The 22,515-nt window shown below is 43.7% G+C and overlaps 2 protein-coding genes across 2 annotated transcripts in view; both read left to right on the top strand.

Moving 5' to 3' along the window:
- The window catches only part of llgl2 (LLGL scribble cell polarity complex component 2), a 38,837-nt gene extending 27,976 nt beyond the window's left edge, over positions 1-10,861 (top strand). The window contains exons 15-27 of the mRNA XM_075458073.1: positions 208-303; positions 466-662; positions 2,696-2,834; positions 3,000-3,147; positions 3,291-3,407; positions 5,014-5,180; positions 6,262-6,526; positions 6,743-6,893; positions 6,978-7,003; positions 7,181-7,228; positions 7,525-7,567; positions 9,190-9,251; positions 9,342-10,861. Of these exons, the coding sequence (XP_075314188.1) occupies positions 208-303; positions 466-662; positions 2,696-2,834; positions 3,000-3,147; positions 3,291-3,407; positions 5,014-5,180; positions 6,262-6,526; positions 6,743-6,893; positions 6,978-7,003; positions 7,181-7,228; positions 7,525-7,567; positions 9,190-9,229 (1,437 nt within the window). The 3' untranslated portion in view covers positions 9,230-9,251; positions 9,342-10,861. The remainder of the gene's footprint in view (positions 1-207; positions 304-465; positions 663-2,695; positions 2,835-2,999; positions 3,148-3,290; positions 3,408-5,013; positions 5,181-6,261; positions 6,527-6,742; positions 6,894-6,977; positions 7,004-7,180; positions 7,229-7,524; positions 7,568-9,189; positions 9,252-9,341) is intronic.
- A 3,189-nt stretch (positions 10,862-14,050) lies between these two features.
- The window catches only part of myo15b (myosin XVB), a 79,645-nt gene continuing 71,180 nt past the window's right edge, over positions 14,051-22,515 (top strand). Inside the window, exons 1-4 of the mRNA XM_075457115.1 lie at positions 14,051-16,069; positions 16,219-16,395; positions 18,325-18,389; positions 18,475-18,538. Of these exons, the coding sequence (XP_075313230.1) occupies positions 14,051-16,069; positions 16,219-16,395; positions 18,325-18,389; positions 18,475-18,538 (2,325 nt within the window). The remainder of the gene's footprint in view (positions 16,070-16,218; positions 16,396-18,324; positions 18,390-18,474; positions 18,539-22,515) is intronic.

A 22,515-nucleotide genomic window follows, 5' to 3' on the forward strand; every position in this document is an offset into this window, starting at 1 on the left:
GGTAGCTAAAGTTTCTATGCATGTATGAGCCGTTGATTAAAGTTAGAAACAAGAAGTTCTCCATAAAAGGAAAATGGTGAATGCGAGGTTTACTGGTATTATGAAAAGCCACCACAGCAGGGCTGCTGGGTTCTGTTTCTGAACCAGCACACATCTGATGTTATAGTTGTAAACATGTTTCTGCTCATTTGACATCGTCTCCTCCAGATTTTGGTGCTGGAGTTGAATGATGAGGCGGCAGAGCTGACCGTGGAGGTTAAAGTTGTAGATTTGCTGCAGGGACAGGAAGGATTCCGCTGGAAGGTAAGGAGCAGTTCTGAATTTGTCACTGCATTGCATTCACATGGCCTCAACACAACTTAAATTCTTCACTCATAACTCCCTTAGAGCTGACTCGTCAGACTAGTACTTTCCTGTGAAATACTGCACATGTTGTTGTGTTTGAATGACTTTCTCGTCCACCAGGGCCACACTCGGTTGGATGTGCGGGAGGAGCCAGTGCAGTTTCCACCAGGCTTCCAGCCCTTCACTCTGGTCCAGTGCCAGCCTCCTGCTGTTGTTACCGCCCTCACCCTGCACTCGGAGTGGAAGGTGGTCGGCTTCGGCACCAGCCACGGCTTTGGGTTGTATGATTACCAACAGAAGAACAACGTCCTTGTCAAGTAAGAAGATCCAATACTGTTTTAGTACATTTGTACCCTTTTCTGTTTCAAAGAACCTCTTAACATGTTCTTTTTTCTTATGTCCAAATTGAATTCACTTGTGTTTTCTCACTTGATTTGTTGATTTGTAGATTCTGTTCTTGTCCCAAGCCTTTTTTCTCTGTTCTGGATTCTTCTAATTGGGCAGTTGGAGTTCTCTTCAGACTGTTGCTGGTGAACTAGCATCTTATTCACTTTTTGACAGAAGCAGAGTATGAGACTTGGAAGATTGGTGCAGTTTGATATCATCTACTTAGCAGCGACAAGAGAGGCCATGCAAAAGTTTGAGTGGACCAAAGAAGTTGGTGTGCGTTGTAAAAAGAAAGGGGCCCCAACACATATTTGTCCTCGCACTATCAGAAGAACAGGTTAGGACTCCAGGGTTTACTGTCAAAAGAAGCAACTCAGGATCAACTGAAAGCTTTCTGAGCTGAGGTGTTCCATGAGCCTCTTTGAATAAAGGCCGAAATGTTCCTGAGCTCAGTGAAGCATTTATTACAGAAGTGACTGCTGGTAAAAGGGCAGGAGACATGGACCGGATGAGATTTGTCGTAAATCTCTTCTGATAAATCGCTTTCTGTAAGGCAAGGCAGGTTTATCTGTACAGCACAATTCAACAACAAGGTGACTCAAAGTGCTTTACAGAGACATTAAAACAGTAGAAATAAAAAGCATGATTTAAATTTTAAACAAAAAAGAAAGAAATAAGAACAATAGATAAAATCAGAAGTTAAAAAGTGATTAAGTTTTGAGCTTTATTCAAATGCAGCTGAAAATAACCTGGGCTTAAACACACTGAGTGTTCCAGCTGATCTGAGGCTTTCTGGGAGTTTGTTCCAGACATGTGGAGCATAGAAGCTGAATGCAGCTTCTCCATGTCTGGTTCTGACTCTGGGAACTGATAGAAGACCGGATCCAGATGAGCTGAGGGGTCTGGAAGGTTCATACTGGGTCAGGAGGTCACTGATGTGTTCTGGTCCTGGACCATTCAGAGCTTTATAGACCAGCATCAGAACTTTAAAGTCTATCCTCTGATGGACAGGCAGCCAGTGTAAAGACCTCAGAGCTGGACTGATGTGCTCCACTTTTCTGGTCTTAGTGAGGACTCGAGCAGAAGAGTTCTGAATAAGCTGCAGGTGTCTAACTGACTTTTTAGGTCGACCTGTAAAGATGCTGTTACAGTAATCAAGCCTACTAAAGATGGATGCATGGACTACTTTTTCCAGGTCCTGCTGACACATCAGATCCTTTAATCTTGATATATTCTTAAGGTGATAGTAGGCTGACTTTGTTACTGCCTTCATGTGTTTTTCCAAATTTAGGTCTGAGTCCATCACTACACCCAGATTTCTGGCCTGGTTGGTAGTTTCTAGGTGTATAGATTGAAGCTCTGTGGTGACCTGTAGGAGGGATGAATGAGAATCAAGCACCATTGATGGGGAAAGATGGATGACACGTAGTAAGACTTTTACATGTGTGGCTTACAGATCCTTTGGTCTTCAGAGTGAGATGGTCAGAAACTGTAGATGCTTAAAAGTGGTGAAAACTGTCAGCTTTTAGTGCTCAGGGCAACGGGACGTCATTACAGGAGCAGAGCTGATGCTTAAGCTAATATCTACGTGTGTATTAAAGGGCTATCAGAATACAAGAGTTTCAAACTTGGGACATATACCCAGGAAAATACTCCAAACTCTCCCATTTTGGATACCATGGAGGGAAGAAATGAAGAGGCATAAAATCATTTCTGCCTGGTTGCCTGAGAACAGGTGGAGCGTGGTGCCCCCCATGACTGACTGTGGTCCTGGTTTTGTTCTTTTAAAGCCCCCCGTGGCTGTACATCTCTGTTTAATGAGATTTTTTTTTTTCTTGTTGTGTTCCTCTCACAGAACTTTTCACATACAAAAAATCTGCCGTCTTCAGGGTTGAGCAAAGTATTTTTGCATCTGTTTAACGCTTGATGTGCAAATTCATCACTATTACCTTTTACATTTTAGGTGCACACTAAACCCCAGCGACCAGCTGGCAATGGAGGGTCCTCTGTCCCGAGTAAAGAGCATAAAGAAATCCCTCCGACAGTCCTTCAGGAGAATCAGACGCAGTAGAGTCTCTCTGAGAAAACATCACGTCAACAAGGTAGCGTCATGGCACCGCTCTGCCCTCATTGGAAGAATGCCTTCAGCTTCTTCATGTTGCACCACATCCCAACAGCGGTCATCTGAAGGCACTTGAGTGATGCAGTTCTCATGTGTAATTTAGGCCTTTGCTTTATTTCTCCATCACTCTGGTCTCCCAAAGCAGCTCCAAGAAGCCAACGCTCGTCTGGAGGCTGAACTGGCTGAGATGGAGCTGGCTCCCGTCCAGAGGAAGATCGAGGCTCGCTCCTCAGACGACTCTTTCACCGGGCTTGTACGGACGCTCTACTTTGCTGACACCTTCCTGTCAGACAGTGAGTCTTCCCATTAATCCGTGATCATTGTTTGTAAAACATAATGAAGGCCTTTCACCCAGAAACGGCTGAATACATACGAGTGTAAAGAATTGGTTCTGGTCTGCTTTTGATTTGAATGCACGCGCCCTCATCTGTTGAAGGTTCACATAACACAGCCTCCCTGTGGGCCGGGACTAATGGTGGCTGTGTGTTCGCCTACATGCTCCGCTTTCCTCCGGTAGAGCGCAGAGCAGATGAGCCCGTCTCTGCACAGCCAGGTAAGAAATGACTTCTCTTACATCTGTCGTAAATAAGGAGAGATACCAATGCCATTTGTTATAAATCCAGTTCCCTAACAATGGGGCTCATCTATTACTGACTTAAGCCCAATTCGCACGGGATAAGTATTACCTATGGACCCCCCGTAATTCGGAATAATTGCGGAGAATGTCTGAGTTCTTAGTCCTGTGCGAATGCGCCATGTCCGTGATTTGTGGGGTAATAATTCCGCCGCGAATTACCTACTGTATTTCAGCGAAACACAGACGTCCTGTGGTAATTTAAGTCCCGTCTGAACGCACACCTGTGTGTTCAACCTATGTGTACAACCAGGTACAACGGGGCAAAACAGGAAGTTACGACAATTACGGAATATCCGCTCATGATGTCTGTGATTTCAGTAAATTACAGACTTTTGCTTTTCCCGTCCGAATGCGCCACAAAAAATTACAGAGGTGCGGGGGTAGTTGCGAATTACCAGTGATCCATAGGTAATACTTATCCCGTGTGAATTGGGCTTTTGTGTTCTATGAGGAAATGGGTACAACTGCTCTCTATCTGAAATCCTGTCTGTCAGCTTGGTGCAGGTTACATCACCAGCTATTTGAACAGTTGCTGCGGTGTAAATGAGGCTGTAAAGTCATGTAGCTGAAATGTGGATCTTCTCCTTTTCTCTAAATTCTGGACCTTTGGCTCATCACTTTCTCTACCTGTGCAGAAAATGTGAAGGAGCTGCCAGCAGCTAATGTTAGGGTAGCAGCAGTTTCTCAGCCAACATCTACAGAGGTGGAAATGAGGCCTTGATGGTGACAGAAAAGTAGGCTAACGGTGGTGCTGATTGTATAAGGCAGGATATTTACTGATGCAGATGATCTGTGAAGCATGTGTGTGCTGTGTGTACGCAGAGCTTGATCCTGGTGTTTGAACTCTGCGTTTCCAGCCCTTTCCATGTGTGCTTCTCTTTTACTCCCCGTGTTCACATATCCAGTATATCGACACAGCTGAATTCCCAGCTGCTCTCAGTCACATGTTTGTCTTTTTTCTGTCACATGGCGAAACGGGTCTAAAATGATTCTGGGAAAGTGAGTACATTAGGACTACACATCTTCTAAATGCTGCATCACCTGAAAAGCTCTTTGGACAGATGAGTTAAAAACATCTATCTATCTGGGAGCAGGGATTTTGGGTATATTTCCAAGTGGTTTGATGTCCTTGAGAGAAAGAAGGGACAGAATGTCCAACATTTTCTCCCACAGTTCACGGCCTCCTGGAACGCACTGCCAGCACAGACCTGCTGAAGGAGCTCACAGAGGGAGGCGTTTCTGCTGTGTGGCCAAGTTGGCAAAACTTTCTATGCTGCCACATCGCGCTGAATGAGTTTTTGGCTGTGTGGGAAAGAGGAATTTGTTGTGTGGAAAGTGATCTGAGCCTCTCTTCACTGCAGAGCGTCCTGTGTAAGGATGTTGCTTTGATCATTAACACCCAGCAGCATCAGTGGAGGAAGTGATCAGACCAATCTGATGCTTTGGAAAATTTGGAACGAGTTCTCGTTTTCCATCGCTAATCATGACGTTGTCTCCCTTTTTCTTTGCCTTTTCCCTCCAGCCAAAGAGATCCAGCTAATGCACCGGGCTCCTGTTGTCGGCATCGTGGTGCTGGACGGTCATGGGGCTCCGCTGCCCGAGCCTCTGGAGGTGGCCCATGACCTGGCTCGCCTGCCTGAAATGCAGGGCTCACACCACCTCCTGGTTATTTCTGAGGAACAGTTTAAGGTTGGAGTCAGACGCACGCACGCACGCACGCACGCACACACACACACACACACACACACACACACTTTACAAGAGGAGATAAAGGATCAAACGTAAATACTTTGGAGGCTAAAATGTGCTTCTGAAACATTTCAAAAAAGTTTTCTTAAACCATTAGCTGAAAAATAATCAAAATGATTTGAACTGATCAAACTATTCTAGATATTTCTGTGTTCTGCATGACGTGCCACCTCCAGCTGATGTGATGTACCTCCATAGTTTTTCTTTTAGAGCAGGGGTCGGCAACCCGCGGCTCTGCGTGGCTTGGGAAAATAAACAAAAAAATATCCAATTCAAGTGTATTTTATTTGAGTTAGTTTGATTTTTTTTTTTTTTTTTTTTTCAATTTTTTTTTATTTATTGTAGTTCTAAATTGGAAGATTATTGTGGTCTTGAAATATTAAAATAAAACTATTTCATTATTTTTTGTTGCTGAAGATATGCGTCACACTCGAGACTTTCAACTCCAGTAGGCCAAGCATGGAGAAATGTAAGAAAAGAAAAATATCTGAAGAAAATAGAACATTTAATGATGCCCGGGCAGATTCGTTTGCATTTACCTCTGACGAGAGTGGCTTTCCAGTAGGCCTAATTTGTGGTGAGAAAGAAACCTTGAACTCGTCATGTTTTTTTTTTTTTATTATTATTATCTTTTCAAGAGTTCAAAATGTGTTCATTACATAAATAAAATTTAATTTTAGCACTTCATGGATTTAGTAAGCAACACACTATAGTTGTTTATTCAAAGAATTAAGGTAAAAAAACAATTTCTTCATTTTAGATGTAGAAAAGTATTAGCGGGCTCCCAGTGTTTTCTTTTCTGTGGGAACTGGGTCCAAATGGCTCTTTGAGTGTGAAAGGTTGCCGACCCCTGTTTTAGAGTATAGCTGGTTGTCATAAGACGAGTGTGGGCAACTCTGCAAGTGGTTTAGAAGTCTAGTTTTCATTTTGCCATAAGAATTGATGTTGTGTTAAAGAGTGTGTGGTAGATGGGAGCAGCTAACAGTGATCTGTCGGTTAAAAAGACGCGTTGTGTGTGCAGGTTTTCACCCTGCCCAAGGTGAGTGCTAAGATGAAGCTGAAGCTGACCGCTATTGATGGCTCCAGAGTACGCAGAGTGGGCGTGGCCTGGTTTGGCAGCAATCGCACAGAGGACTACGGTGAGAGTGGCCTGGCTGTTCTGACCAATCAGGGTGACGTCCACGTAGTGTCACTGCCGCATGTCAAGATGCAGGTTCAGTACCCCTGCATCCGCCGAGAGGACGTCAGCGGCATCGCCTCCTGCGTCTTCACCAAGCACGGCCAGGGTAAAGATGCCACCGCACTCTGAAGGAAACTGCTCCAAATGTTTTCCTGATATCCAGCAGCTTCTGTAACCACCTCCGCTCGGTTTGTTTCCGCTGACAGAGATTTGTAATGCGGTGCCGTGAGTTTAATCCCCCTAACTTTCCCAGTCGGCGTCTTCCTCCAGAAAAGAGTCATGTCTATAGCACGTCTTAATAAGAACCGTTGTTGTCCCTCAGGGTTCTACCTGATCTCCCCATCTGAGTTTGAACGCTTTTCTCTGTCCACTCGCTGTGTGGTGGAGCCTCGCTGTCTGGTGGCGCCACCTCTTCATTCAGGCTCATTTGACCAGCATCAGCCGCAGCATGGTGGACCTTCATCTGCTCCCAGGTAGACACATTTTCCTTATACTCCTCATATTTAGGGATGAGTTTCCTCAAGACTTCACAAGTTTTGTCTTCCTTGTTCTTCTAGGAGCACACAAGACGGTGAGGACGCAGGTAAAATGTCTCTGAGGGTCTGAGCCCGTCCAATGAACGCATGTGCATTTGGCTCAGGGATGTTCATATGTTTGATGTGCTTGTGCTGATGTGCTGGCCTGCCTTTTGAGGCCCACCTTGTTTGTGGCTGTCTGTACTGATATGATGTGTCCTCTGCCTGCTGCCTGTGTGTTCCAGAAAGTGCAGCTAGACGTGTTATGGAACATGCTTTGCTGAATGACGAGAGTGAGTACTCAAGAGAAACCCAGGAAAGAATGTTGTGAAACCTGGAGCTGAGAGCTCCTACAGCAGGCTGCTCTGTCTGCACCCATCTGTCCCAGTTTGGCTTCAGCTGTAATTTGCATCATGTGCTGCCTTTCTGAAGCAGTATGTTAGCTTGTTGCTCCCATCAGAGCACCTACAGTGTGATAAGTTTATGGCCCCACACAGTTTCCTCTTTGGGACTGAGCTGCTGCTGCTGCTGCAGGTCTTATCTGGAAAATGTTTCAGGTCTGTTACACTCATTTTGTTTTATCTTGCAGAAGTTCTTCAAGAGATCCAGAAGTCACTTGAGGGAGACCAGGTGTAAGTATCAGCCGTACATCCGTCTCCAGCTTTGGGACAGTTTCCACAGCTGAGAGAATACATTTGGTCTGTGTGTTTGTGGCTGGAGCGTGATAGTGTGGACCAATCAGCTGTCCTAAACTGACCACTGCTGGTAGATGACGGGCAGTTTGGGCTAAATGCTGCTAAAACATCCTGAATATTTTTATCAATGAAATCGGAGCAAAGCACAACACCCACCAGTCCATCACAGGGCCTCCCACCGGTCCATCACAGGGCCACCCACCGGTCCATCACAGGGCCTCCCACCGGTCCATCACAGGGCCACCCACCGGTCCATCACAGGGCCTCCCACCGGTCCATCACAGGGCCACCCACCGGTCCATCACAGGGCCTCCCACCGGTCCATCACAGGGCCTCCCACCGGTCCATCACAGGGCCTCCCACCGGTCCATCACAGGGCCTCCCACCGGTCCATCACAGGGCCTCCCACCGGTCCATCACAGGGCCACCCACCGGTCCATCACAGGGCCTCCCACCGGTCCATCACAGGGCCACCCACCGGTCCATCACAGGGCCTCCCACCGGTCCATCACAGGGCCTCCCACCGGTCCATCACAGGGCCACCCAGAGACACCCAACTATACACTCTCACTCCTAGGGACAGTTGAACTAGTCTTTGGGGGGTGGGAGGAAGCCGGAGTACCTGCAGAGAACCCACGCATACACGGGGAGAACATGCAGACTCCACACAGAAAGGCCCCGCCTGGGATTCAAACCGGGAACCCTCTGCTGTGCTGTGAGGCGGTGGTGCTAACCACTGTCCTAACATGAAGATGGGCCAACAACCAGACTGGATTGTGTTTGGCCCGGCTAATTAAAGCTACTTTTGTCTGTCCGAGGTACCAGCACTCCCAGCAGGTGGATTTTTTATCTTTTTCCTTTTGTTCTCCTCTGCAAGCATGAGCCAACTGTTGGGATCATTATCTCAGCTTTTCCTGCTTCCAGGAGCTACAGCACAGTATGCTCTGTGGTGTTATTTCAGCACCTTTGGGTGCTGCAGTCTGTTGATGGGCGTCCCTTCTGCCCGAGTTATTCTGGCATAAGCAGGGGTTCGTCAGACTGGACTTCCATCACATTCTACTACATGAAGTCATGCATCCACTACCTTCTGCAGAAGTTGAACTAACCAACGGGATGCACTGGTATTTCTGTGTGGAAGGTCACTGATGATGGAAATGATTTACTGGAGGGAACATTTAGCAAGTATGGGGGTCTTGTAATAAAAACCCGGATGAAACTTAACACAAATGGTTGGATGTTCACACCGTCATCTCTTGCAGGACAGATTGCTGCCAGTAAACAAGCAGACTACAAAGAGGGAAACCTAATCTACTCTTGATTAGCTTTCTATAATAACTGCTCACTGGTGATGTGTAACGTGATAAAAAGATGGAAACATCTCCAGCTCTGTAGTTCCTGTGTAATGTTTTTCTGAATACTGAGAGAAATTATTATTATTATTATTATTATTATATGTCTTATTGCTGATGATGGAACTTGTAAGAGTGGTCTGATGATGCGGGGTGGGGGGGGACAGGCCCGGCCCGGCCCGTGGTGCTGATGGTTTCTGTTTGCCGCAGGTCGTTCCTGGAGAATAATGTGAAGAGCGCTGTAGCTTGAGAGGCAGCTCTCACCAATGCAGGTAGGGACGGATTTCTTTCTTTCTTTCTTTCTCAGTGGTTCATTTCCGTCTCATGAAATAATGTTTGTCCGCTTCCTCTTTTCTCCTCAGAGAGATCTGACCTGTATGAAGTGAACTTTCCTCCTGCCAACCCCTCTCGCTCAGCCAACACAACCACTACTGACGCCCACCCATCCACGGAGAGACCCCAGAGGACTCGTGGTAGTGGTGTTCTCTGAGCACTACCAGGCTGTTTAAAGAGCGGCTGACGGTGCTAAAGAGGGGGACTAAGGAAACACCGCCTGTGCCTAAGGACCACTCACTGTCACTTCAGCATGCTCATAAGCGTTCTATCCAAAGCTACATGAAGAACATTGTTGAACTATGACCAGTGTCAGAATCTATCCCACCAGCAGTTTGCAGCTACCACAGATGCCACATGTTTCAGTAGTTTGAATGAAAGCCTTTCTCAGCACCAGCATGTAAACAAAGAGCATCCTCTGCTGGACTCCTCACCGGTGGGCCGGAGCACAAAGCTGGAAGACATGAGTCCATCAGATTCCACTCAATCCAAATGTTGAGATGCCAACAGAGTAATTTAGCTTTTAAGATGTTATTAATATATTCCAAGCCAACATTTACTTTAAAGGTAAAATCATTCGTTTGCTCTTTTCACCCTTTTATCTGATTCATACATTTGAACTCGATCATTTTCAGACGTGTCATTTTGTATTAAAATGAGTCCCATTTTTACACAGATAAATGTTTGCAGGCCAGAATTTGATTTGGGACTTCAGAACTTCTTGTCATTTTGATTGAGGTGGGTTGCAGTTCTGAATTCTATGCTGACACATGGATACATTTAGTCACCCACTGAGATTCTGGAGATGTTCCAGGGGACCTGGGTGGAACATCTGCGTTCCCACCGCTCTGGAACGTCTCCAGAACGTTTCACAACTAGTGCATGTGTGAAAGTAGACCCGATTTAAGTTTTACTGGCTCTTCTTTAACCTTGGTCACCACAGTCTGTCTTAAATTGTACATCTAAGAAGTTGGAACGTTGGAGTTGACATGTTTTTTTTCTTCTTGACGTGAATTCTCTTCAGCGACGTCCCATGTGGGAAAAAATAATGTAATGGCGTTTGTGTCATGTTGGTTTTGGAATATTATTTAGACTCCTGGTTTGTTACGTTAATGCCCTGCCCGTCCTCCTTAAGGCAAACGGACCACAGGTACATCTGCACTACTGTGGCGCTCACAATGCTGTTCTGTTTGGGGGAGCAGCTTCACTATGGGGTTTGGTTTTTAATTGTTTTTTTGTGTAAACTTCTTTTTTTTTACGCCAGCAATTAATGATGTAATGTAGGAATGTAACTGTAAGCTATTTTAGTGAAATTATTTTAATATATAGTGAATATGACTTTACCTGTGGGCCTGATGTAACTGGGGTTGGCTGCTATTTAGATCACACAAGGAAATGTTTGGTACTCTGTCAGATTGCTGGGTATTTTAGCACAAGCCTAGAATATATTTTTGTAGCAAACTGATTAAGAGCCCTAATATTTTTTGATTGTAAGTAATGTCACACTACCATTTTGATGCAGATAATTATTACACGATTTTCTTATGAATGTGTCTTGTTTTCATTTCTTGGTGCATCTCTGTTTTGGGACTCCGGTTTTCCACATTTCTCATCTGTGTGATGCCGCAACTAAAACCTGAAAGATGCATTGCATCATTGGAACCCTTTCATTATCTTCCAAAGCTGAAAACTCTGTTTCAGTGACTGTTTTTGTTCCAAAGGCCCACTTGTTGTCTTGTTCATTGGAGGCTGTCTCTGAAGTAGGTGGCGAGAGTTTTAATAATCCATTGTAGATCGATCTATTCTTATTGCCCCGAGCTTCTGTAACCTGAGCTCTCTGGGACTTGACTGAGGCCGCCAGCACAAAGCAGAAGCTTTGTTAGCGGGTGAGCCTGCAGGATGAGTCTGTCATTTGCAACCTGAAGACATTAAATGGGCTGGAACTTAGTGGCTGGATATGTGGCCTTTATTATTAAGCTTATTTTTTTCTGCTTCTTAATACTCGGGTTACAGTAAAATCCTTTCAGTTTTGTGGAAGTTCTGTTTTTATTTTTAGTTTAATGTAAATTTTATTGCTCCAAATTCTCTACATAATGCAACATTCAAAAGTTTCAACACATTTAGTCATTCAAAGCCAGTGTAGAACAAAATGGAAGGTATCGAGACCTTAGATCTGTTGTACATAAATTCTATCCTGAAACATGTTATATTTTAGATTCTTTGAGGTAACCACTGCTTTACAGACTATTAGCAATACTTTAACCAGCTTTGTGAGATCATTATCTGTATCTTTTAAAGTCATCACTTTAATTTCAGTTATAACTTCCACCTCTCAGCCATACCATTATGACCACCTACCTGATATCGAGTGTGCTCTCCTGCCAGAAGGTCTCTGACCAGTTGAGGCGAGGTCAAAGAGCATCTTGTACCAGAACCTTAGCAGGGGATCTCCAGGTGAAATCCATGTGAGTCCCAGGATGTAGGTTTTCCCAGCAGAAGGTGTTTCTCACTTTACCTGCCGGTGGTTATAATGCTATGGCTAATCAGTGTACTTTACTTTGATGTGTTTACATTTTCTGACATTTCCACCGGAGTTATGTCATGTATAAAAAATGTTAAATAATCATATGTTCTTGAATGAGTCTGTGAGAACTGACTGGTCCTGTGAATGGCATTAAGAAACATTGGTTGCACACTACAGATATCGCTGTCTTTTCACCAGCCAAGCTGTTTGGCCAAGTATAATTCATTTGAATTCAATGTTACATGAACTACAATATTTGTGATTGATAGTTATTGGATGGCTAGGTTTACCTTATTTTAGCTATTGGCATAGGTGTTTATGCTTTTATTCAAAGCAATTTACACTCCTATCCCAGGTTGGTAGCGTAAGGGGCTTTTGCCTAATCGCCCCTGCTGGAGGCAGTACCTTTTATGCAGGGGGAGGGTGTCAGGATTCAAACCCACATGCAAGGCAGCACTACACTATCCAGCCACATCTACATGTGTGTTAATTATTTTTTAGTTGGAGGGGAAAAAAATAGGTGTTTTCTACTGAACCATAAAAAATGGAATACTTCTCAGCGTACAGAAGGCACTTCACTGGTGTATAAAGCCATACACGGATCATTAATAAACTGCAGACCTATATATCATTTGAACTATTTTAACAGCCTAGATCATGGGGATTAGGTCTGTAGAATAGTTGAACTGTGCTCAAATCCTCCAAATGAGCTGATGAAAGCCAACACGTAATACCTCGGGGTGATTGGGTTACTGACTGTGTGGATCCGGTCTAAAGTAAAATGTGTCCAATTCTTATGGCCTGCTCTCAGATATTTGCCATGACAACGAGACTGTGTGAGAAAGCAGCCAGGTAATGAGCTCTCTTTCTCTCCTCTCCTCCATCAGCACCTATTGTTGGTCACACCAAGCAGCACCTCTCACCTTTCCTCAAGCATTCAGCAGCTGGCCGTATAAATGGCAGCGCAGCTCAAGAACCCACCACATAGGGCTCAATAATTCAGAAGGCACTTTGTGTTTGCGTACTGAGTGCAACCCAGCTCACATTTATCATTATTGTGTGCATACCTAAGCCTTTGAGAGTGTATTACACATGTGGCAGTATGCCCTCTGCATGATGTTAGTGGGTGGGATGTTGGTGTGGTACTGCCCCTCGGTTCTCCTGAGCATGGGTGTATGTTAGTATCATTGACACGAGCTCATGAGGACAAGCCGGAGCACTTTGCAGGCCCCCCAGCCATGCCTGGGTTTCACCTGAGAAGCTTGGTAAGCAATATTACACTGAAATGAGCTCTCCCTAATCTATCCCCAAGAGTGCAGTGCAGCCTTTCACTGCTGTTTCGATTTACCCTGGAGAGTTATTTACAGTCTCAAACGGAGAAGGAGAGCGTTGTTCAGCCACCAAAGAAAATGTGCTTTTCGTGATGCATGAATTTAGCTACCTTGTGTAGTTGCAGTGTTCATTATTTTGAACTTTGTCTCTATGGAAACTTTGAGCTACCTACAAACTTAGCCAAGCAATGAGGGGTGTGAAGACAACTACTGGGGACTTGAAGTGAAACATATCTTCATGCTGATCGACTGAGCTGCAGACTTTCACTTCGTTTGATAGGCATACTGGTAAACCTGCTGCCCATAATTGTCATTTTTAACACTTAGTTATGAAAGTATACCACTGATGGATATGAAAATTTCAGTACTTGACCTTTGCATGCACTTCTCCTCCATGTTGCATGAAATCTCAATTACAAAATACAGTTTCTTACTTTTCTTACTGTGAGGTGATTTCAATTTTGAAAAACTAATAGTCATGCCACCACTGAAGTCTCAAGGTCGAACAAATGGCCGAAAGAAGAGGGAAGATGCTAAAAGAAAAGGAACTCAACAAAATGTTAGACAGAATATTTTAAAAACATCACAGCCTCATTCTGAAATGTCTGATCATAAACCAAAAAGAAGAGCAAATTCAACAGCTCTGAATCATGGTAAGACAAATGAAGCTGAGAGCGATGACAGGAATAAAGGAGATCAAAGGAGAAAGAGAACCTCGGGAGTAAAAGAAAAACACAAACAAGCAAAAACTAAAGATTGTAGATCGCAACCACACGAGGAAGGTGGTAAGATTACAAAGGACGCAAACAAAAACACCAAACCTCCACCAAAAGAATCCCCGAAGGATTCTACACGAAGGAGGATAAACAATAAGTTCCCCGCCATGTCTGAGTACAGTACAGGTGACAAAGTTACAAAAAGTGAGGATGAATCAGAGAGTGATTCAGGAAGTTCAGTGCAGGTGATAGGTGAGGAAATTGGTGACAAGAAGGAGGAGCAAAGCAGTGACGAAGAACCAGCTGAGACCCATGGGAGTGAGGAGAGCAGTGAGGAGACCGAGGCATTGGATACTCAAAGTGATACAGAGCAGTCAGCGACCAGGGAACCAGACAACGAGAAAGCAGGATTCAGCAGAAGTGGATGTGAGGTTGAACCTATAGCATTCACTGAAACAGAAGAAGAAAAAGAAAACTGGAAAAAGGATGCAGAAGATGGGGAAGGTGAAGTCAAGGAGATAAGACACGAGGATAGTGCAGAGCCTACCACTACCAGAAAGACCTACGGACAACAAAGACAGCCTTTACATCCTTCATTGCAAGCAAAAGAGACTAAATACAAGATGTTTAAAAGATCAAAGGCAGACAAACAGGCTGAGAAAGCAGAAAAACAACGGGCAAAAGAAGAGAAGCAGAAGCTTAAAAAGGAAGCCAAACAAAAAGCCAAGGAAGAAAAGAAAAACAAAAACAAGGTTCATAAATATGAACATGCAACAGAAGAGGTACAAACACAGAAACATCTTTCCCACAGAAACATTGATGCAGCAAAGAACAAAACTAAAAAGATCAAGGAGAGAGATTCTCTTCTGGAAGTTGATTCAGACGCAGAAGAGGAGGAAGCTGAACCAGGGCTAACCAAAACCATCATAGGCCAAAACCAGATGGTGCCTCTCATCACCAGAGATAAAGGCAAAGACCCAAAATGCAATCTGGAGCCTTTGGAGCAGCATGACACTGGAAATGTTGCCAAAGGAAAACTGGAGAGCTTCCTCTTGGGTAAAGTTAAGATGGCATCACTTGGACGCAAAGCAGACAAGATGTTGACAAAATCAGATGAGGAAGGATCAGAGTGCGAAGCCCCCGAAGAGGTGTTCAACAAATCCAAGGACCGTTTAATAGCACGAAAAAAAAGTATGACGGGTCTTCGCAGGGTGTCTGGTTGGATTCAAAAGAAATTGCCACAGAAACTAAATTTTAAAAAGAAAATGTCCGCTTTGACAAAAGCCATCGGCTTATCTCACTGGCTCTCTGTTCGAGCCATAAAAAAGAAACAAGGCACCAGAAGATCTAAGGGCACAATCTTCAAACACAGGATGGCCATGAGAGTTGCCAGCAAAACCAGCCTGGCCAGCAAGAAAAACAAGAGCTTGTTTGAGGACAAAATAGGTAAAGATGGAGTCAACCTTCAGGGAAAAGGTGGGGAAGGAGTGAAAGAAGCAGTACCAGCAGAAGAGAAAGAAATAGAGGCCAAATATGCTGTGGTACTCCCTAGGATGAACAAACTGGGCAAGGCAAAGACAGCTGAGGCTCTCCAGGCACTTCCTGGATCTTCTATTACATCGAGTCCACAAGGAGAACCCACTACCTCAGAGTCCAAAATTCCAAAGACAGGTGCCAAGCTTGTACTTCCTGTCAAACCAGATTTTAGTCTCCTGAAGTCCATGAAGAATCCTTTGCCAGGAGAGTTAACATCAGGTGGAAATGTGGTAGAGAGGAGCTCTGGGTCCCGTCGTACCTCTGAAATGTCATCCACCCCCGAGGAAATAACCAGGAGAGCTACCAAAGACAGTCACAATGGAGTCAGTGTGCTGCAGGCCACAAGAGGGAAGATGAAACCCTCCCAGATAAACCTGTGCAAGATGCCCGGAATACCGATAGATAGTGGACCAAGCCCACCCAAGGGGCCAGACCCAGTAGGAGAAGAATCAGCTGAGAAGCCCAGGTTTACCTCTCTGCCATTTCCAAATGGGGAGACAAGTGCAGCGATGCCAGGTGTTCGGTCTATGTATGAAGAGGAGGCAGACAGGGAAGTGGCCCAGCTAATGGGTGAAGGAGGTATATCTAATGCTATTGCCCAGGCTGGTGTGCAATGGACTGGGAACCCACGCATGAGTGGAGACCCTCAGGTATGTATTATATTTTTTGTGCTACTCTCTTTTTAAAAATACTTAAATAGAAGTATGATACAGTGTTCTGCAAACTAATTGTAAAGCCAGAGTGAAATAACAGAAGATGGAGTTATTAGGATGCAACAATCTTGCTATGTACGGTACAGGACTGGCTGCGGTCTGAGAATCTGCTGCCCCATCAGACTGTGGAGAAGCTAACCAAATGGACAGTCTATGATGAAGTAGGCCAAGCCAGGAGCATTCCAGCACACAGTGACAGAGGACCCTGGGAATCAGAAGACCCTACCCAGGAGATGTTGGAGCGTCGGCTCGTCAGCACACAGGTATTGATACTCCATCTTGGATGCTACAGTATGCCTTAAACTCTAGAACAGGTGCTGTAACTGATTGTTTGGAAGGGATATTCTGATATGCTGACGGTCATTATAGATAGAGTCTGTGTAGTTTTTGCCAGGTGCATAAAGACTCAGCCTGTGTATTGAGTTTTGGGATATCTGATTTATCCTTTCAGCTATTCTCGCTCTTTTCCATTTTGCTCTTTCTATTAAATTTCTCACTGCTTTGTAATATCAAGAAATCCATTTCCATTCCTAATAGATTCTGCTCTGAGCCAGTCAAACTCTGCTCTCTAGTTCACTGATCCAATCAGATTTTATCACAAGTTGTCATCTCTCTGTGAACTTTGTTGTTGAAGAAGAAACTTTCATCTATCACCTGTTTAATCTTAGCTGTACATCAAAATCTGCTTCAGAAAAGATTTTGAACAACAAATCCTGATGTACAGTGAAGGTGAAAAGTGTTGTTTTTTTTTAAACTTGTTTATTTATTTTGTGGTAATCCAATAAATCTTTACACCTGCTGTCCTTCTGACTAGTTTGCATTGCCTCCTAATCATTTAAAAATTTCTTAAGCACGGCATCTCCTAACAAACTCACCCACTAGCTAAAGTTAAAGACAACATCTGTTATTCACTTATTTTAAGTGGCAGAATGTCTTTGTTGTTACACTCTGTTGTGTTGGTGGTACCACCGCTGGGTGGGTAAGTTTGGTTTATCCTTGCTGTTCTTCCCAATAACTGGTGCTCCAGTTACATTTGGATGGAAGGCCAACTATGCCAAATATCACAGGAAAAGTGAGCCATTGCTCTCCGCATCTTGTGGTGCACCCAGCTGTCTTCTTAAGGTGATTATTAATATAGTCATCATCATATATCACATTTAATATGATAATAATCAATTTATTTTTTTATCAGTGATTAATGAGAAACGCTGGTGTTCTAGTAGGTCAGATGACAACACTTGAATATATAGAGATACTATAATACTACGCTGCTTTTGATGTAGTGGCATATGCAGATGCTGTGGTTGGCTGCTGCTCTTTGCTGCGGTATGCCACTTGTATTTTCATGACACATACCATTTTGTAGTGGCAGGGGACACTTGATTTTTCGATTGCTATGATTATCAGACTGTATACATATATCAATGGTGCCATGTCCAGATATGAGGATGAAACATTTGGTGTCCCCTGACTCATATAAAGGGGTTCCTTTGTTTGTTCAGGGAAAGCTTCGCTAGTTGGCATTAGGGCGTTAATGTTTTCCAGATATGTTATGGGACTGGTCTGCTGAGAGAGAATCCCCTAAATCGTCTCCATATATATAGATATATGGAGATAAATCTAGATATATGTGTGTATATATATATATACATATACTGACATCTTGATGTACCATTATCATAAGACAATGGAGAACATTACGCCCCTCACTTATTTTTGGTGAGACTGTTTTGGCTCCTCTCTGTGTTGATCACAAAGGCACAAATTTTACCTTCAGTTCAGAAAAGTAAATCTATGGTTTTCTGTAAGTTGTAGTACTGGTATCACACCATCTGGTGTGTACACAAAATAGAAAGGCATAAATGGAGCATACAGCACACAGCAGAACACTGCTTTGAGACTGCAGTATATATGTTGCTCTGCTCCAGTCCTACAGTGGTTACTTGCTGTGGAAAGCTTCTGAGTAGAGATGATCATTTGCAGCAAAAGAAAACACAGCTGAAGCATTTCTGGGTTTATAGTCAAGATCAATTCATTTATTTCAAAAGATCATTTTATTCAATTTTAGCCAGAACAGAGGATATCTGTGAAGAGAAGGTACTCTGAGCAGTCCAAAATTGTGATTTAAATGGAGGGCGGGTGGGCTGGGGCTCTCTTATCCACACATCAGCTTATGTCTCTACCCTTTTCAGGTGTTGATGGCCGGAAGCAAAAGGGCTGTTGAGGTTGATGAGGTGGAGGATCTCTCCCAGCTGGAGTAAGTCCATAGATGAACATATAAACATTCTGAATTTATACTGTACTGTTGATACTATTTAAACCTGTTTGTCGCATGTCTTTAGAGAGGTGTCTGAGAGCTCAGTGCTTCTGAATCTGAAGAAGAGGTTTCAGCGTGACTGTGTTTATGTAAGTTTCAGTACTATTTTGACCTTTCAAATACACAGGTAAATTAAAATAAGAGTTTATGAATATGAGTTCAGTTTATAGAGGCTTCATAACAACAAATTTTTTCTTCAAATAAGAGATGTAACTCAGCTTTTTAGGAATCAAAAGCAGAACCAGAGCACCAGCATCCTTAAGCCATTTAGATATTATTCAACAATAACAAACTTTCCATGAAAATATCTGGTCTTAAGATACTACTGGAGTAAGTAAAATAGCTTGCACTTCATAAAATAGTGTCTTGAGAGTGTCCAGTTCTGAACTTAAAATCCTTTAACTGCGCTATCTAGACAGGTGCAACTAGCTCATTTCAATGACCAGTGCATAAAGTCTTCTTTCCAAGAAAGCGTATGGCGCTCTTCTGCTATGTGTACACTGAACCACCTGTAATTAGGTTTACTGAGGACTGATGCATCAAATTGCCTATAAGATTCTGAATATAAGGATGGGCCATTTAGATGTTGATCTTTAAATCTCCAGCAAGGAAAGCCCCAAGTAAAGCAAAAGGGCTGCAGCAATCACTCTGTTTGTCATGCGTTCGAATCAAACATTCCATTCTGGAAAGGTTGGGAGAGTTTCTTAGGTTAACATATGACAAAATGGACAGCAAAACTAAATCTACACTTCAATATGTAGTGGATATATCCACTTGTCATGCATGAGGATATTTCCTCACGAGAAAATATAATTTGAGGGTGTTCATAACTCACCTCAGCCATTGAAAAGAGGAAATGACAACATTTCCAAAGTTTTTTTTATGGTTTTCTTCATTTGGACTGCAATTAACCAGAGCTCAAAGCGAAAGCAACAGACCCAGGGCTGAAATAATCTCTTAAATCCTTGAAAAACATCCCTAGGCTGTTAAGTTCTGGGGTTCTGTTGGTTAGAATGCTGCTAAATTGTGGTTGTCAGTGTGCTCTAACAATAACTAAGCCCGGCCCAGTTCCCGGCAGTTTACAAACAATATGCCTCTTTACAAATGACACAGGTTAAAAATAAAGTACAGCAACTGCATAAAGTACATGCAGGGGGCTAGAGCCTATCCCAGCTACCATTGGACAAGAGGCAGGGTACATCCTGGACAGATTGCCAGTCTACAGACCTGTGGGGTTCCCCAGGGGTCAATCCTGGGACCCCTATTGTTCAATCTGTACATGCTTCCACTAGGCCAGCTAATACGCAGCTATAATGTGTCCTACCACAACTATGCAGATGACACTCAGACCTACGTGTCACTGACGGCAGGAGAACACGGGCCTGTAGATACATTGTGTCGCTGCATGGAACAGATCAGTGTGTGGATGCAAAACAATTTCCTCCAGCTAAACTCAGACAAAACTGAAATCATTGTCTGTGGCCCACAGAAACAAAGAGAAAGTGTTATCAGTCACCTTGAGACTCTCTCTCTAAAACCTAACTATCAAGTTAGAAGTCTCGGGGTAATATTGGACTCAGACCTGAACTTTAACAGCCACATTAAATCTGTAACATCAGCAGCTTTTTACCATCTAAAAAACATTGCCAGAATCAAAGGAATAGTGTCTAAACCAGACTTAGAAAGACTGATCCATACGTTTGTCTCCAGCAGGTTAGACTGCTGTAACGGCCTGCTCACTGGGCTCTAAACGGGCTGTAAGACAGCTGCAGTACATCCAGAACGCTGCTGCTCGAGTCCTGACTAGAACCAGGAAATACGACCATATTAGTCCAGTGCTCAGGTCTCTGCACTGGCTTCCTGTCGCTCAGAGAATAGACTTTAAAACAGCTCTGCTTGTGTACAAGTCTCTTCATGGTCAAGCGCCAAAGTACATCTCTGACATGTTAGAGCCATATGAACAGTGTTGGTCAAGTTACTTTAAAAAAGTAATTAGGTACAGTTACTAGTTACTGCTCCCAAAAAGTAATTGAGTTAGTAACTCAGTTACCACATTGTAAAAGTAATTAGTTACTCAGCAAAGTAACTGTGGCGTTATTTTTTATGTTCTATAACGCTGTTATGTTCTATAAAATCTTTAACATCAAATATGTTTATATTAACTGATTGAAGAATAAAAACACTATATACAGTCATTTAGAACATTCTGTATTTATTTGTAATGGATATAACTCAATAGATTGCAGCCTGCCATATGATGCATAGAAATAAAAACATAAATATTGAATATAAAATGGTGATGGTGGTCACCTGTTTCTGTGTTGTTTGTTTTCGAGTGGCTCCGCCTCCTTCGCTGGGGCTCGCTAGCTGCATTTGGGCTTGGGGTTGGGTTAGCTAGCTGCATTTGGGCTTGGGGTTGGGTTAGCTAGCTGCATTTGGGCTTGGGGTTGGGTTAGCTAGCTGCATTTGGGCTTGGGGTTGGGTTAGCTAGCTGCATTTGGGCTTGGGGTTGGGTTAGTTAGCTGCATTTGGGCTTGGGGTTGGGTTAGCCAGCTGCATTTGGGCTTGGGGTTGGGTTAGTTAGCTGCATTTGGGCTTGGGGTTGGGTTAGCTAGCTGCAGAAGTTGATACTGATGTGATCCCTGTTAGCACTGCTGCTAGCCCTTCGCAGGATACTGAGGAGAGTGTCGTGGGAACACTATAGCTATTTTCATGTATAGCACCGCCGAGTGCTTTGTGTTTAATTGCTATTTTCAGTGCCGTAGGTAGTGCTGGCAAGAGCGAGTTCATGAGTTGCTACCATTGATTCTGATTGCTGCAGAAACGATTGTGTTGTGTGTACCAACTCTTTGGTGGATTCTGAAGGAGTGAGTCAGATGGGATTTGCCATGCCCTAAAATTGATTAGAATGCAGGAAAAAAAAATTTCGGGGGGAGGGCCCCCAGACCCCTCCGTTCAAAAGTTCGCCACCCACCAACAGCACCCCCTGCCAAAAATGTGTTCCTGTGCCTCTGCATGTTACATACACATTCTTGCCTTTTATCTCCACTAGTGAGAAGTAGTGCCGGTACTTCCAGTTAGAGAACGCTACCTTTGAACTTCCCTGGCTCGTCGCCATTGTCGCTGTCTTGTGTGAGTTTAGTAGTAGTCGTCAGCGCGTGCAGTGAGCAGGGCATCCTCCCACCCAGCCAATCATCATCGCATTTGCAACGGTGTCATCATCCCCACCCCTGCTCTCTCCAGGTAGCATGCAGCTGATGTGTAGCCGAAAGCCTACAACCAAAGTGTAGTAACGCGCCACTTTATATTCTCAGTAACGTTAACGGCGTTGTAACGATGGGAAAAGTAATTAATTAGATTACTCCGTTACTGGAAAAATAGCGCTGTTAGTAACGCCGTTACACTTAAACGCCGCCCGTTACTCCCAACACTGCATATGAACCAACTCGGGTTCTGAGAACCTCAGGGAGGGGTCTCCTGCCTCAGGGAGGGGTCTCCTGCTGGTGCCCAGAGTCAGGACTAAACAACGTGAGGCTGCATTTCAGTTTTATTCTCCTAACATCTGGAACAGTCTTCCAGAAGATGTGAGACAGGCCTCAGCTCTGACAATGTTTAAATCCAGGCTGAAAACAGTTCTGTTTAGCTGTGCATATGACACCTGAAAGTATTTTATCTGCACTCTTCACTTTTAAATTAATTAATTAATGATTATTTTTCATGTTTTTTTGGAATGATTTTATTGCCTTCTTGTGATTTTATGTAGCTGTAAAGCACTTTGAATTAACTTGTGTACGAATTGTGCTCTACAAATAAAATTGCCTTGCCCATTGCAAGCCCATCACCGAGACAAAGGGAACAAACAACCATCATTTCATTTAGAATCAATGAACCTAATGTGCATGTTTTTTGGACTTTGGGACTGAGTGAAAAAAATACTGTAACCTAATATAATTTTTAATATCACAGTGGGAAAAAAACGACAATGGAGGCATGAAATATTTTTTCCACTAGCAGCACTGGTGCTCCAAGTAATTTCTTCATTATCAGTGACGTATTCTACAATAGT

This window comes from Odontesthes bonariensis, chromosome 23 (genome assembly GCF_027942865.1).
Source record: "Odontesthes bonariensis isolate fOdoBon6 chromosome 23, fOdoBon6.hap1, whole genome shotgun sequence".
In the NCBI taxonomy this organism is placed as follows: Eukaryota; Metazoa; Chordata; class Actinopteri; order Atheriniformes; family Atherinopsidae; genus Odontesthes; species Odontesthes bonariensis.